Raw genomic sequence first — 14,141 nt, 5'->3', positions numbered from 1 at the left:
TCACCTTTTAAAGTAATGGAGGTGGTGTTGCTCTCCTCTTTGAAAAGCTTACTGACCCAGAAAGTGGGAGGGCCAAGTTCAATTTCTCCCCCAGTGTTACCTATGTTTTAACCAGGTCGTTTAAGGGTCTGTTGTGTGAAATATAACATGCTCCAATCTGTGCAGGGTGGATTTTTATAGCCCACGGACCACAGGATAGTTGCACTGCCTGCTCACTCACTATCTGTGCGCCTATTGACCCCTCAGGAATTACTATGGAATAGAAAGTATGGAAACAGTCCCAGGAGCAAAGACCACATCCTGGAACTGACAATTTTTCAGGCAGTATAGTGATAGGACAAGGGAGAATGTCTTTAAACTAAAAGAGGGTAGATTTAGCTTAGATGTAAGGAGGAAATTATTTACTATGAGGGTGCTGAGGCACTAGACCAGGTTGCCCAGAGAAGCTGAGGATGCCCCAACCCTGGCAGTGTTCAAGGCCAGGTTGGATGGGGCTTTGAGCAACCTGGTCTGGTGGGAAGTGTCTGTGCCCATGGCAGGGGGGTTGGAGCTAAATGATCTTTAAGGTCCCTTCCAGCCCAAACCATTCTACGGTATGATTCTATGATTTTATCAATTTCTCCATGCCATCAGATTGGTCTAATTCATAATTAAAAGCAGTCTTAATGATTCTCTGTTAATCTCTATTAATGCCATGTTCACTTCTAGCAGTATTAGAGGAGTTACCTGTGATCAGATTTGGTCAGAGCACAATAGCGAGGGAGTGGGAGTGTGGGGGTTTCATTTGATAGTACTAGAAATGTCTTCAGATGATGATCTCTTTTGAGCCTCGGCATTTTATTTGCCTTTTTAGTCTCTGAATTCTGCTGGTCAGGGACTAAATTCCCTCTGTCTGTGCAGTGCCCAGCACAGCAGTGGCCTCTGGGTGGTACTGCTGCACCTGTGTATGTGGCTCAAGAAAAACTCTGATTTCACCTCCCTTTGCAAGCAAGCTACTTATAGATTTGCTATTTGTGTGGAGTTTTTATAACTGTGTCAGTTATAAATTGACAGCTACAGACTCATAGGCTGTGCCAAGACTTAAAACTGCTTGGTTTTGTCCTGTTAGATTCAATATCTGAGAATAATCGTGCCAAAAGCACTTGTCTGAGTATTGGCATTGCTGTACAATCATCAGACATCTGTTTAGGAAGCTCAGACAGCTATTGTGGTCAAAACAACGGCAGCCAACATTCTAAAACTACCTCATCTGAAAAAAAAAAAAAAAGAAAGAAAAAGAAAAAGAAAACAATCATTTCTGAAAAGAAAATTCAATATTTTTCTGGCTTTCAAGATGTTTTTTTCTAACGGAGGAAAACAATTAGTACTAGTATTCACATGTCAAAATAGCCAAAAGAAGCAGAAGAGGGAGAAAAGATTAAGGAGATGAAAGCATTATGCAAAGAAGCCAGTTAAGGACAAGCAGAATCTGTGATTTTAAAACCAGGGATAAGAATTTAAAAAGTAATAGCGTTGCCATAAATAATGGTGCCATTGAAATCAATAGTAAAACTTGACTGCAAGATGAATATTCTAGAAAACGTTGCTTTATCTTCACATCTTCTAGTTCCTCTAGGAAGTTTTCACATATGGAACTTTGAATTACAAAAACCCTGTCTTTAATTCAAATACTGGAATTAAGAATGTGGTACCAGCTAACCAAACTTGCAGAACTCTGACAGCCAATAATTTAAAATACTAACTATTATTTGGAAAGTCTACAAAAGCATATTATTGATAATACATTTGAAAACTGCTTTTATCTGTTTACCAAAGTATCAGATAAGTAAAAGTAACAGTAAAGCTTTTTGAAGTAAAGTACCAGCTTTCACAAGACAAAATCCTCTGTGGGAGCAAGCGTGTTAGTTCTGACATCTGTGGACAGCTTAGGGAAGAAAACAAGAAAGAATATTATTTTTTCTGCCTCTTCCACTGTAGTATGAGACATCCCATACACTCAGACAGAGGAGAGCACATGCTTTGAGAACTCTCTTTTTTTTTTTTTTTTTTTTTTTTTTTTTTTAATTGAGCCTTCAGAGTAGAATCAGATCTCCTCAGTAGGAACACAAATGAAACAGTGAAGCAAGGCTAGGAGGAACTTTGCTTCTTATGAAGAAATCTGAACAAACACAAGGAAAAAATCTAGCTGAGAAGGATATGCTCTGAACCACAATTCATATGCCCTTCATAAATCCAGTGAGAGCACTTACAAAATGCTTTTGCCACAATATTTCTTTTATTTCCAGATTGTCTCAGAAAAGTCTGATTACAAGGTGGTTCTCCTTCAGCCTTGGAGGTGTGTCTGACACTGACTGTACACCTGCTGAATGGACCAAAATGACACAGAGTCAGTGTATTGGGCTTATGCGGCAAGGTTTGTAGGGCAAGTGGGGCAGGTTGAACGGGTGGTGTCTGTGAGCAGAGCCCAGTAGCTACCCCATGTCAGATCAGAGCCAGCTCCAAAAAGGGACCTGCAGCTCGCTAGAGCCAAGCCAGCGAGCGACACTCGTTGGGCGTCTGGGAGAACAGACTTAAAGGGGGAAAAACCTGCTGCACAACAGCAGCTGGGAGAGTGAGGAGTGAGAACCAGCCCTGCAGATCCCAAAGTCGGTGCAGAAGGGCAGGAGGTGCTCCAGGCACTAGAGTAGAAGTTCCCCTGCGGCCTGTGGAGAGGCCCCTGGTGGAGCAGGCTGTCCCCCTGCAGCCCATGGGTCCCACACGGAGCAGATCTCCACGCTGCAGCCCGTGGAGGAGCCCCCGGTGGAGCAGGTGGATGTGGCCTGGAGGAGGCTGCGGCCCATGGAGAGCCCCCGCAGGAGCAGGCCCCGGGCCGGAGCTGCAGCCCGTGGAGAGGAGCCCACGCAGGAGCAGGGGGTCTGGGGGGAGCTGCCGCCCGTGGGGGACCCGTGCTGGAGCAGTTTGCTCCTGGGGGATGGACCCCGTGGTACGGAGCAGTGTGGGAACAGTTCTTGAAGAGCTGCTGCCTGTGGGCAGCCCCCCACAGGCTCAGTTCGGGAAGGACGGCATCCCGTGGGAGGGACCCCACGGGGAGCAGGGGCAGAGAGGGACCGTGAAGGAGCGGCGGAGATGAAGCGTCAGGGACAGGCTGCAGCCCCCATACCCTGTTCCCCTGCACTGCTCGAGGGGAGTAGGTATAAGAGAGTGGATGCGGATAAGGTGTTTCTAGTTTGCTTTTAGTTTCTCACCATTCTAGTATGTTATCATGAGGCAATAAATTACATTAGTCTCCCTTATGCTGAGTTTGTTTTGCCCATCAGGGTAACTAGTGACTGATCTCCCTGTCCTTACTCAATCCATGAGCTTTTTTCACCATATTTTCTCCACCTGTCTTTTTGAGGAGGGGCTGTGAGAGAGCAACATGGTCGTGCTGAACTGTCCATCAGTGTGAAACCATCATAGCCAGAAAGACTGATACATCACTACCGAGACCTAGGAGGAATGGCTAATGTTTTTAAAGCTGGAAGATGATTTGTTGCAGGAAAGTTCTCAAGACAGTGCAAGAACAGGTTTTTGAACATGAGGGCCTTTTTTTTTTCTTTCTTTCTTTTTTTTTTTTTTTTTTACTGATCCTATATGATGGGAATTAAAGAAATCACAAAAAGTAACACAGGTATTTCTGGATGTTCAGCAAAGATTTTTGCTTGAACAAAGTGAATTTGGATGAAAGTTCAGATACTTACTCTATGAAACCATTCCCCTCTCTAAGAGTTAAATACACGCACACTGTGACACAAGTAACTTCCAAGCAACTGCAAACTTTCCATGCTCTTTAGACATTAATTCAACTCTGTTATCAGTGCACTCAGATTTGCCTTCTCAACAAACATATTTAGTGCTGGACTGTTGTGGTTTTTTTTTTTTTTTTGTGTGATACTTATTTTTTTCCTAGATATATCACATGACCAGTGCTGAGCATATTGTTGTTAATTTTTTTAACGTGGTAACTTCTAAATCACTTTACAATATCATAAAGCATTCAGTCTGCTGGCCTATACTTATTAAAATTTTACAAATTGTAAAAATTAGTTAGTTATCATTATGATGAGGTTCCTAACGAGGATGGTAATTTTTTCCCACTTTATTGCAAAGCTGCTGAATTTCTTGAATCTGCTTCTCCAAATAACTGTAGATAGAATTAAAGATGACAGAAAATAAAAAATTTAAAAAAAAAAAGAGAGAAAACTAATGACCAGAATTAGTTGAACACTCTCAGTATATTCACGTCATCATGAAGTAAAGCGTTTTTCCTCTGTCAACAGCCGCTTTTCCCTGAAGACAAATCAAGCTGAAGTCAGGCAAAATGTGAGCTGTGGATTTTAGCAATTTGGAGTGTTATGGTTTTGTATGGGATAGGGTTAATTTTCTTCACAGGGGCTTTGTATGATGCTTTGTTTTGGATTTAGGGTAAGAACTATGCTGATAACACACTGATGGTTTAGTTGTTGCAGAGCAGTGCTTTCACAGAGCCAAGGGCTTTCCAGCTTCTCACACTGCCCAGCTAGCAGGGAGGCTGGGGGTGCACCAGGAGATGGGAGAGGACACAGCCAGGACAACTGGCCCAGGCTGGCCAAAGGGATGTCTCACACCGTACAACATCAGGGATGTAGGGTAGAGGAAGAAGGAGGGGACATGATGGCGTTTATCTTCCCAAGAAACCATTACGCATGCTGAGCCCTGCTCTCCTGGAATTGGCCTGCTGATGGAAAGTAGCGAATGAATTCCGTGTTCTGCTTTGCTTGCGTGCACAGCTTTTGCTTTACCCAGTAAACTGTCTTTATCTCAACTGATGAGTTCTCACACTTTCACCTTTCTGACTCTCTCCCTCATCCCATCTGGGGAGAGTGAGACAGTGGCTGTGTGGCGCTCAGCTGCCTGCTGGGGCTAATCCACAAGCTGTGAGCTGTATTTCTGTCATTCTTGGTGAAAACTCATAAGAGAGAAACACGCTATCCTGATTCAGGCTGATGCTTTATGAAGGGAAGGGAAGGGAAGGGAAGGGAAGGGAAGGGAAGGGAAGGGAAGGGAAGGGAAGGGAAGGGAAGGGAAGGGAAGGGAAGGGAAGGGAAGGGAAGGGAAGGGAAGGGAAGGGAAGGGAAGGGAAGGGAAGGGAAGGGAAGGGAAGGGAAGGGAAGGGAAGGGAAGGGAAGGGAAGGGAAGGGAAGGGAAGGGAAGGGAAGGGAAGGGAAGGGAAGTTTATTGCACAGGCAATATTTTAGATATAATAAATACTGGTTTCCTGGAGAAACTGGGGCTCACAGAAAATGATGCAACTTTGAACTTTATTCTATAGAAAATTCATGCTAATAGTGACTGCAATGTACTTTAAATTTAATATTAATTTAATAAGTAAAAGGCCAGAAAGAATTATAGTAGTTTAAAAAAGGAAATTCTATAAAAATAATAAAGTCAATTAGCAGGAGATGGAAAGTAAGAACTAAGAAGGCAAAATGTTCTCAAGAGACATTGAAAAAGAAGGTTCCACACTGTAACTCCAGGAAAATGTTTATCTACTCAAGTACTTTAGAACAAATCTGTAAGTCTAGCTATAACAAATACCTAGGACCAGACAGTACCCATGCAAAAATTCTCCGGCGGCTCAGATGTCCCATTGTTGAACTTCTCACGGGCATTTAACCTATCACTCAAAGCATGCCTGGTGTCAAATGAATTGGAAGCATCAGCTGTGACATCAGACATGAATAAATATGAAAGCTGCTCTGGGGAGCTACATTGCAGTTAATCTGACTTTTCTATCAAGCCAATTTGTACAAGTTTTAATAAATAATGGAATACACAGGCATCTGGATATGTATAGTACATAGGAGGAGATTCTGTGTAGCTTTTTCAAGGCAAGGTATGCTTATGAATACATGAATGTATCTGAAGGCATCAATATGTTTTCAGTTAAGCCAGGTTCTTTAAGTGAATATATTGGGATTTACAAGCAAATTTTCATAGTTGTTCCCTAAGCTGTCATGATATAAGGAAACAAGGAATGTTAATCAAAAGGAAATAATGGGCTGGAAAATTCAGTTTTTTATTATGGGGGGAGACAGGAAACAATAGAAAGTTCAGCCTGGCTTCTGTGGGGGCAAGGCGATATAAATTAGGGCTTGTCAGCTTGGAAGAGAAGTAACTGAGTTTTATAAGTCATGAATGACAAAAGAGAAGCTGAATAGAGAATGATTAATCATTCCGTCTTAGAAAAACAGAACTAAGGGACACCCAATTAAATTAAAAGGCAGCAGATTTAAAGCAGATAATAGGAAGTGGCTTTTCTTACAATGCATAATTAAATTGCAGTGCTAATTGCCACAGGGTGTTGTGGAGTCCTAATGCATAAATTGTTTGAAAATGGGGTTCAACAAATGTAATATTATTACACATTGGTGGCTATAAAAAAATAAATGATCCAGATGTCCCAGTCCACCAACTACTAAAAGCTGGAGAGAATCCCTCACTATTTTTCTTGTTTCTGATACGTTTTTCCCTAAGGAGTTGTTATCAGTCTTTGTTACTGGGTTAGACTTCTGCTGGTACTTTAGTGGCTCTGTTTTTATAAAGCTACTTTCATAATCGTTTTTTCGGACTGGAACTGCACTTTAAAAATCTCACCAGACTTGGAGGTTACCATCCGTGCTCTGACCTTATTGTAACACGTCTTTTGTATAGCCCAGACTGGATTACTGCAATTAATTCTTTACTGGCTTGCCTGAAAGGCAGGTCCAGCCTGCAGCTATTATAGAATAAAGCAACAGGCTTATTATCAGAGAAGAGCAGATGGGATTTGTAGACTTCCTGCTTCTTTGTTCTCTACATTGGGAGTCTATCAGCAACTACACCAATTCAGAAATTTCTGCTATAGCAGGCCATGTAAGTAGTCAAAATCAGCCCCTTCTCTGCCACCCCAGTTTCTCAGGTTCAGGAATGACAGGTTTCATGGGCATGCTCAGATGTTTGGGCGTGGCGTTAAAACACATTTTATCGATAACTTTATAAAAAGGGATGGAACCATAAAGGCTTTATTATGCTTTGTAAAGAGCTTATGGGTTCACTAACTCGTCAGCTAGTGTTGGGACACTGAATGGAGCTCGTTAACATTTTTTTTAGTAATGACAAATACTGCCAATATATATGTATTTTTTTAAACAGTTAGGTAAAAATATTTTAATGATGTTCAAACCATCTTTGCAGAAGACTAGTAAGCCAACATGAAGACCGTGAGACTGTGTGTTTTTGAGCACCCTTGGGTGAAGATGTGCTAGTGAAATTCTACATACGTTTGAAATACAGCAACAAAAGCAGCACAGTGAAATAGATTTTTTTCTTTAGTAAATCCAGCCATCCATGAAATACATGGAAAACAAAACAAAACAAGACAAAACACAGAGTGTCTCATGTAGATTATTAGCACAGCAATTGAAGAGTGCACAAGTTTAAGCTCTTTTGCCAGATGGAGATTAGATTCAAAGCAGTCCTACTCAAAGAAGAGCCAGCCTCCTGGCCTGTTTTCTGGGGGACGAGATGTAGTGAACCTAATCCCACCTGTGATCAATTTGGCTGAACTCCCTGAAAAAGTTCTTGTACCCATGCTAAGGCGCTATGCTCAGTCCTAAGCTCTTTCTCCTCTGGAAGTCTGCCTGAAGAAGCGTCTGCATGCGACATTTGTGTAGGCAGCACAAACAGAAGAAGGTAGCTGAAGATCTGCAACTACTTTTACTCATAACTGAGGACAAGCATTTCCATGGTGACTCTTAAAGTCCTGTGCCGTGGTGCTACATACTGTAGCTCGTCTCCAGATTTGTGTCCTGATTTGCCTCCAAACTGGTGCGTGCATTAGACTTGTTGTCAATGAAGGGCCCTGACCACACCGCCATGTTCCTGCTCTGGCAGTTAGAGGACAATGTGACTGCTAGTATGCCTGGGACATTGGTTTTATGCTCTTCAGTGCAAACCTAGCTGGCAAAGTGATCAAAATACTGTTTCCAGATCCATAATTAATATTTTCCTTGAGGCTAAGCCTGTGCTAACAACATGAAAAAACACCATATAGGTAAAAGGATACCTGTTTCCTGGGTTTTGTTGGTCTAACTTTGTCCAGCTAAAAGAGAAAAAAAACCTCCTCCGTTTTGAATTTCTTTTGAGTATTTCCTCTGCCTGATTGTATCACAGGCACTGACATTACCAGAAACTTGGCTTTTTTCTTGTTGTATATTACCGATGTCCAATAAACTCTATATGGTATACGCTGCTAATTATCACTTTACAATCTTAATGGATTAGCATATGTATTTCCAAGAATTAGCACTAGTACCATTATTAGCGATAACGACCTGAGAGATATGCCTGTTGCCTGGGGCTAAACATGTAGAAGCTCAATTCTTCTTTTCCTTAGGGGAATAAAGATTATGGCTATCTGTAGTAGTGGAAACTGGATTAGGTTACTCACTCTGATGATGCGTGGCAGAATTGGGGCCAGGAGTTTTTTACATTCTCAACATTTTTCTACTTCTCTCTTCCAAATGGACAGACGAGACCAAATGAAAATTTTGGATTAAGCGCTGTCTGATTGCAGTCTGTTTCACTGGGGGCTATATGTATTCTCTTCAGTGTTAAAAGTTGTATTATCTGGAAGTCAGTGCTTTGTTCCCTGCTCTGGCTTCCTTTCCAGCCATTCTCGTAGTACTAGCTGTTATTACTTACATTGTAAGAGTGCTTAAGAGATTACCGAATAATAGTGGCATTTTCCCATCCGTGTGCAGAAAAAGGATGCTTTTTCAAAGAGCATAAACAAAAGAGGGGAAACTTGGACAGGCTGGATGATTTCCAAGTTTACTTATGACTTGGACAGAGAATCAAAGCAAAGCCTGTCCCTCCTTATACACCAAACCTGAGATAGGGTAGGGACACTGACAGCAGTGCTGGCTGCTGTTGCTGCTACTCTGTCCAAAGCTGGTGCTGAGCAGTTGGGTGGCAATGAACTGATCCAGACATCTGTCAGTGGTGGCTGGCCTGGCAATCCACGTGTTTCCTGGAGTTTTGGTCTGTATTTCGTGTCGGAGCTGTAAGAAACCCAGGAGGCTGTCCCCTGTAAGTGTAAATCAACCCAACGAGGGCCAGACCTGGGTGTGTAATGGCTGAGCTGCGTGACACTGAATCAGACGGGATGCAAAGGGAGGTTTCTTTCAGCTGAAGTACAATAAAAGATAGCAGATTGAGCTGCTTATGCGGACTATGTTAAAGGGAATCCTTTCAACATGTTTTTTTGTTTGTTTGTTTGTTTTTCATCCCAGGGGTTCTCCTACCCATCACCAATTTCCCCATATAGTTTTTTAGTATGCATTGTCCGGTCTTCTTGTTTCATCAGCAGTGCATCTCCCGGACCCATAACCCGCATTCAGCACGTCTCGAAGCCACCAGCTGGCATTTTTGGCTGCACCGGGGGCCCGACACGACCCCTGGCTGTGACCCCCATTCCCGCCCCGCTTCAGGCCGCACAGTGACAGCCCCGCCACCACCGGATTCACGGGGAGGGGGCAGCACCCTTGGGCCGGACCCGAGCCGGGGAGGAGAGCGGGGTTCCGGGCTCCTCTTTGTTCCATCGCCGGGCGGCTGCCGGGGTAGGAGGGGACCCCACTCGGGGGAGGGGACCCCACCCGTGGGAGGGGAGGGGAAGAAGGGAGGGGAGGAGAAGGAGGGGAGGAGAGAAGGAGGGGAGGAGAAAGAAGGGAGGGGAGGGGACCCCACCCGCATCCCGCTCGCCGCGCACAGCGCAGCGCAGGGCCCCGGGCGCGGTGCTCCCGGTGCTCCCGGAGCCCCCCCGGAGCCCCCCCGGAGCCCCCCGGAGCCCCGACCCCAGCCGCGGTGCCGGGCGCTGCCCCCCGGCGGCTTGGCGGAGCAGGTAGGGAGGATGGAGGCCGCCTTGCTGAAGCCGGCGATGATGGCGGAGGTGAAGGGGAGCGGCTCCGGCCCGGCCGTCAGCGCCGAGCTGGAGGTGAAGAAGCTGCAGGAGCTGGTGAGGAAGCTGGAGAAGCAAAACGAGCAGCTCCGCAGCCGAGCCGCCGCCGCCGCCGCCGCCGCCCCCGGCCCGCACCTGCTGCTGGCCCCCGGGGGGCTGCGCCCCTCCAGCCCCCCCGTGCCGCCCTGCGTGCCCAGCCCGGCGCCCCCCGCTGCTGTGCAGGAGCCCCTCGCCTATTTCAAGCCCTCTCCCGGCGGCGGGGGGCAAGAAGTAGGCGCCCCGGGGGCTGCCACGGTGCTGGACGAGGTGGCGGTGCTGGAGCTGGAGGATGGATGCTGCGGGCAGGACGAGGATACGTGGTACGTGCGGCTCGCCCCGCGGCACGGCACGGCACGGCTCGGCACGGCTCTGTGCCCACCCTCCGGGCACGGCCGGTGGTGCTCCCGGCACGGGTGGGGGGCAGCGGGTGCGGGGCGGCACGGAGGGGTCGCTGCCACCCGGGTCTGCGCATCTTTAACCCCTGCGGATGCGGGGATCGCCTGGTTTTGGGTCTCAGCCCGGTTTCGGGCTCCGGTTTACATAAGGAATGAAAATCGGGAGGTCCGTTATCAGGGCAGCGCTGCCTCCCCGTCCTGCAGCCCCGGCCCGATTGTCGCGGATCTTCAGGGAGCCGGGAGGGCTTTTGTCTTTTAGGCATCGATCTAAGGGCTTGTTTGTGCGTCTCGTGTTGCTGCAGGACACATGGCGGTGTGCTAGTGCGTAAGTGCCTAGAACGATGCAGAAACGAACGGCAAATAACAAAGCCGAAAATAAAATTTCATAGATTTCATAAATTCGTACAATATCCGGGTTGGAAGGGACTCGCAGGGATCATCGAGTCCAACTCCTGCGTCCCTAAAGGACCACCCAAAAAATCAGACCATGTGTCTGATTGTCCAGACGCTCTCAGACACTCCGACCTAGAGGAATGATTCATTGAAAACAAGCGGAAGGGGTCATTACAGACTAAAGATATCAATGCGTTTAAAAGTCTGGCGCCTCAAAACTCGCCTCAGCAAAGCATGCAGACATCTTAGTAGCTATCCACATCCTGCAGAATTACTATGGAAATCATGCTACGTAACCATGTTAAGCATAATTGATGCCCGATTGTGTTAAAGTGTCAGTAATAAAATGTGTATTATCCATATTTAAATACCTGTTTTAAGTGTCTATCAACGCTTCAAGATAGCTTTTAGAATGGTTACAGTATTTAAATAGAGCGGAAGTTTATGTCAGCTTAGAATAAAATACAGTGTAATGCATCTGAGATGCATATAAACATCCTTATTTTGGTAGCAGAGAAAGGATTTAATAATTAGTCCAAACACCATAAATATTTCTTGAATGTTGGTTATGTGTACTTCACAGTATGAAATAATGCTGTGCCTCAGTTTTTGAAAATTACTTTTTCCAGTTAAGAGTCATCCAAAAATTGAATAGCAATCTCTCAGCGCTGCTTCATTGTGTGCACTATCGGTTGTGCAGGGCTGTTTGGGATTTTTGGACCTGCCTTGAATCTGAGTATCTGAATGCTCACCTCAGTCCTGTAACCCATCGCTTGTGACAAATGAGCAGGAATGATTAAACTTTCCTTCACACTGAGTGCTGTAGAATGTCAAATTTGTGTGACCCAGTCCTGTTAAACAAAATGTTGTTCCCACTTATTTAAGTTTCAGGGCTGTACAAAGTCAGCATTATTTTATGTGCCTCAACATAGTGATGATCTTGATCAAGGTCCTATTTGATTTGCACCCTGGAAGCAATCCTAAATGCTTCCTTGAGGTCGAAGGTTATCAACATGTCATGGTTGTATGTGTCTGTGGGAAGAATTAGATAACTTACTTATTCTGCTAAGAGTGAGTTGTTTTAGCTGCTCAGCATTTTTTTGTTCAAGGCTGAATCTCCATCATTGTCCATTAATGGTCAGCTGTGTGATGTCAGCTGTTTGGGGTTTCTTGTAATATAAGTCTTCAAAGCAAACTGATATCTGGAAAGCCAGAGACCACTGTGTATCCTAGTTGTTGATTTACTAATTTTAGACCTCTATGTTTTTTTAACTGCAGTTACAAAAACTAGGACTAGCATCATTGCAGACAAGTCAAAACTTCTTTTTGATTTTCAGCTTTTTACATGTCTGATCATTGAGAATTCATCAGTCAGATGTTTAGCTTTTGAAACACTTCCTCAAGTTAGGAGGAGAGCTCAAAGCTTTTTTTTTGGTCTTTTTTTTTTTTTCTTTTTTCAGGATAATTTTTTTAATGTGTAGCCAAGCACTGCAAGGAAGCAAGGGGAAATGAGTCCTCTCCTCGGAGAAATTCAGCAGTTGAACTCTGCTGAGATTGCCAAGGGAGATACTGATTGCAGAGAGATTTATTCATTGTGAGCTGGACAGGGAGTGCTGATTCACTTCACAGAAAAAAGACACTGAGCAGACGTGGGAGAAGAGTTACGCTCAGGGTTGGATAGCTGTTGAACCAAAACCCTAAAGGTGAAAGCCTGAAAGTGGGCACCGAACAAGCCCAATCCCTTTGTTGTTGTTGTTGTTGTCTTGCCTTTTTCACCCCTATTTGGATGCCAAATTCCTTTGCAGTCTGTGGAGTGTTTTGGTGCCAAAAATCTAAGACTGTCTGCAGTCACATTGATCAGAAGTGGTAAGGCCAAGGAGTTGAAAGCCGTCTTTGGTGGCTAATAATAGTTTACATCCTGGGAGATTTGTGTTCTCCCAGGTGAGCTGACGCACTAACCTACGAAGACAGCAGCAGCAGCACAGATCCCAGCTTCAAGAATTTACCCATGCAATCTGCTTTGATACCTGGCTTCCTAATGTGCTTGACCATCTGATTAGTTGCCTGTTGTAGTCTGAGAATAACACATATGTACTAGTTCTTGCATAGTTTTTTTTGTTGTTGTTTGTTTGTTTGTTTGTTTTTTCCCTACAGGAATTGAATATCAAAATGAGGTTTTCGTTGTTTCTCAATGGATGTTTTCTAATTTTAAAAAAATTGACTGCTGTACAAGTAGGAGAAGATAGTGTGTATAAAAATTACATTATAATCAGCATCCTGACAAGTTGATTAAATTGTAGGTAAAAGTGTGAAGTGGGTAACAATGAAATTGTGATTCGAATGTAAAATCAAATGCTGAAATTATCTAATCTCCAGTAAAGATAAATATAGAAGGAAAAAATGGTAGCTTCTTTGGTGTGTAAGAGCACCTAATGCATTTGAACTTTGGGCTGTGCTGAAATTCTGACGGTGGTAATAATGTGTTGCAAGATTTTTAGAAGAAGTCTAATAGAACCTAGATTTGAAATTTTGGACCTGTAGAGTTTTTATTTTGTCACCTAGTTTTCTGAGGATGCAAGAAAACGAGTTTAAAGTTTTATTTTGAAATGTGTTTTGTTATTAGTGCATTACAGATTTGCAGTGTTATAAATTATTAGAGAGCAGGAAACTGAGAATACAAAAGTAAACTTTTAAGTATTGCATATCTTGCTGACATTTGTGTGTATTTTGGTTAAGGTTGTATGTCTTGCCTACCAAGACTCTTACCCTTCAAGAGAAATCACTGAGTCCTCTGCAGTGGTGCAGACGTGTTCTGGATCATCCAAGTCCTGAGATAGAGGCTGCAAAACGTTCCCTATGCTTTAGATTGGAACAAGGTAATCTTATTCTTTGAATTTCTCTGCTAGTAAGTTGACATTTTTGGCCTAGCATTTGACTAGTGTTCAGTGTTCAGCAAGCCCAGAAGTGGCCGACATGCAGTTTTTCCTGTGTACACAAGTATTCCTCCACTCCATGGTGCTAACAATTGTTAATTTATTATTATTTTTTTTTCTGGTGATGTAGGTTTAAAAGTATTCTCTTTCTTATTCTTTTCTTCTGCTGCATAACTCCCACTTTTTATATTTGATATTTTTCATATATTTCTTAAAATGGGAATTGTTGGACCTCTTTGAAAGAAAAATTTGATGCTAACTTTACTATTGGTCTGGCATTGGGATTTGAAAAACAGTGCTTTTGGTTTTATGCAAAACCAAAATTATCAAGATGTAATAAAATTTGACAGGAGAAGGAAATAA

The 14,141-nt window shown here is 43.9% G+C and overlaps 1 protein-coding gene across 3 annotated transcripts in view; it reads left to right on the top strand.

Annotated features, from left to right (window-relative positions):
* The first annotated feature begins 5,192 nt into the window (after window positions 1-5,192).
* SLAIN1 (SLAIN motif family member 1) overlaps window positions 5,193-14,141 on the top strand; it is a 56,063-nt gene continuing 47,114 nt past the window's right edge. For 2 of the 3 annotated variants that reach the window (XM_080589887.1, XM_080589886.1), the window contains exons 1-2: window positions 5,193-10,377; window positions 13,582-13,721. In XM_080589887.1, the coding sequence (XP_080446013.1) occupies window positions 9,398-10,377; window positions 13,582-13,721 (1,120 nt within the window). In that variant the 5' untranslated portion in view covers window positions 5,193-9,397. Of the gene's footprint in view, window positions 10,378-10,401; window positions 13,142-13,581; window positions 13,722-14,141 lie in introns of those variants that run through there. The other variant, XM_080589888.1, reaches the window with a different exon arrangement.

Source organism: Anser brachyrhynchus, assembly GCF_964034855.1.
Source record: "Anser brachyrhynchus genome assembly, chromosome: 1".
Classification (NCBI taxonomy): Eukaryota; Metazoa; Chordata; class Aves; order Anseriformes; family Anatidae; genus Anser; species Anser brachyrhynchus.
This window is presented reverse-complemented; position numbering and strand designations above follow the sequence as displayed.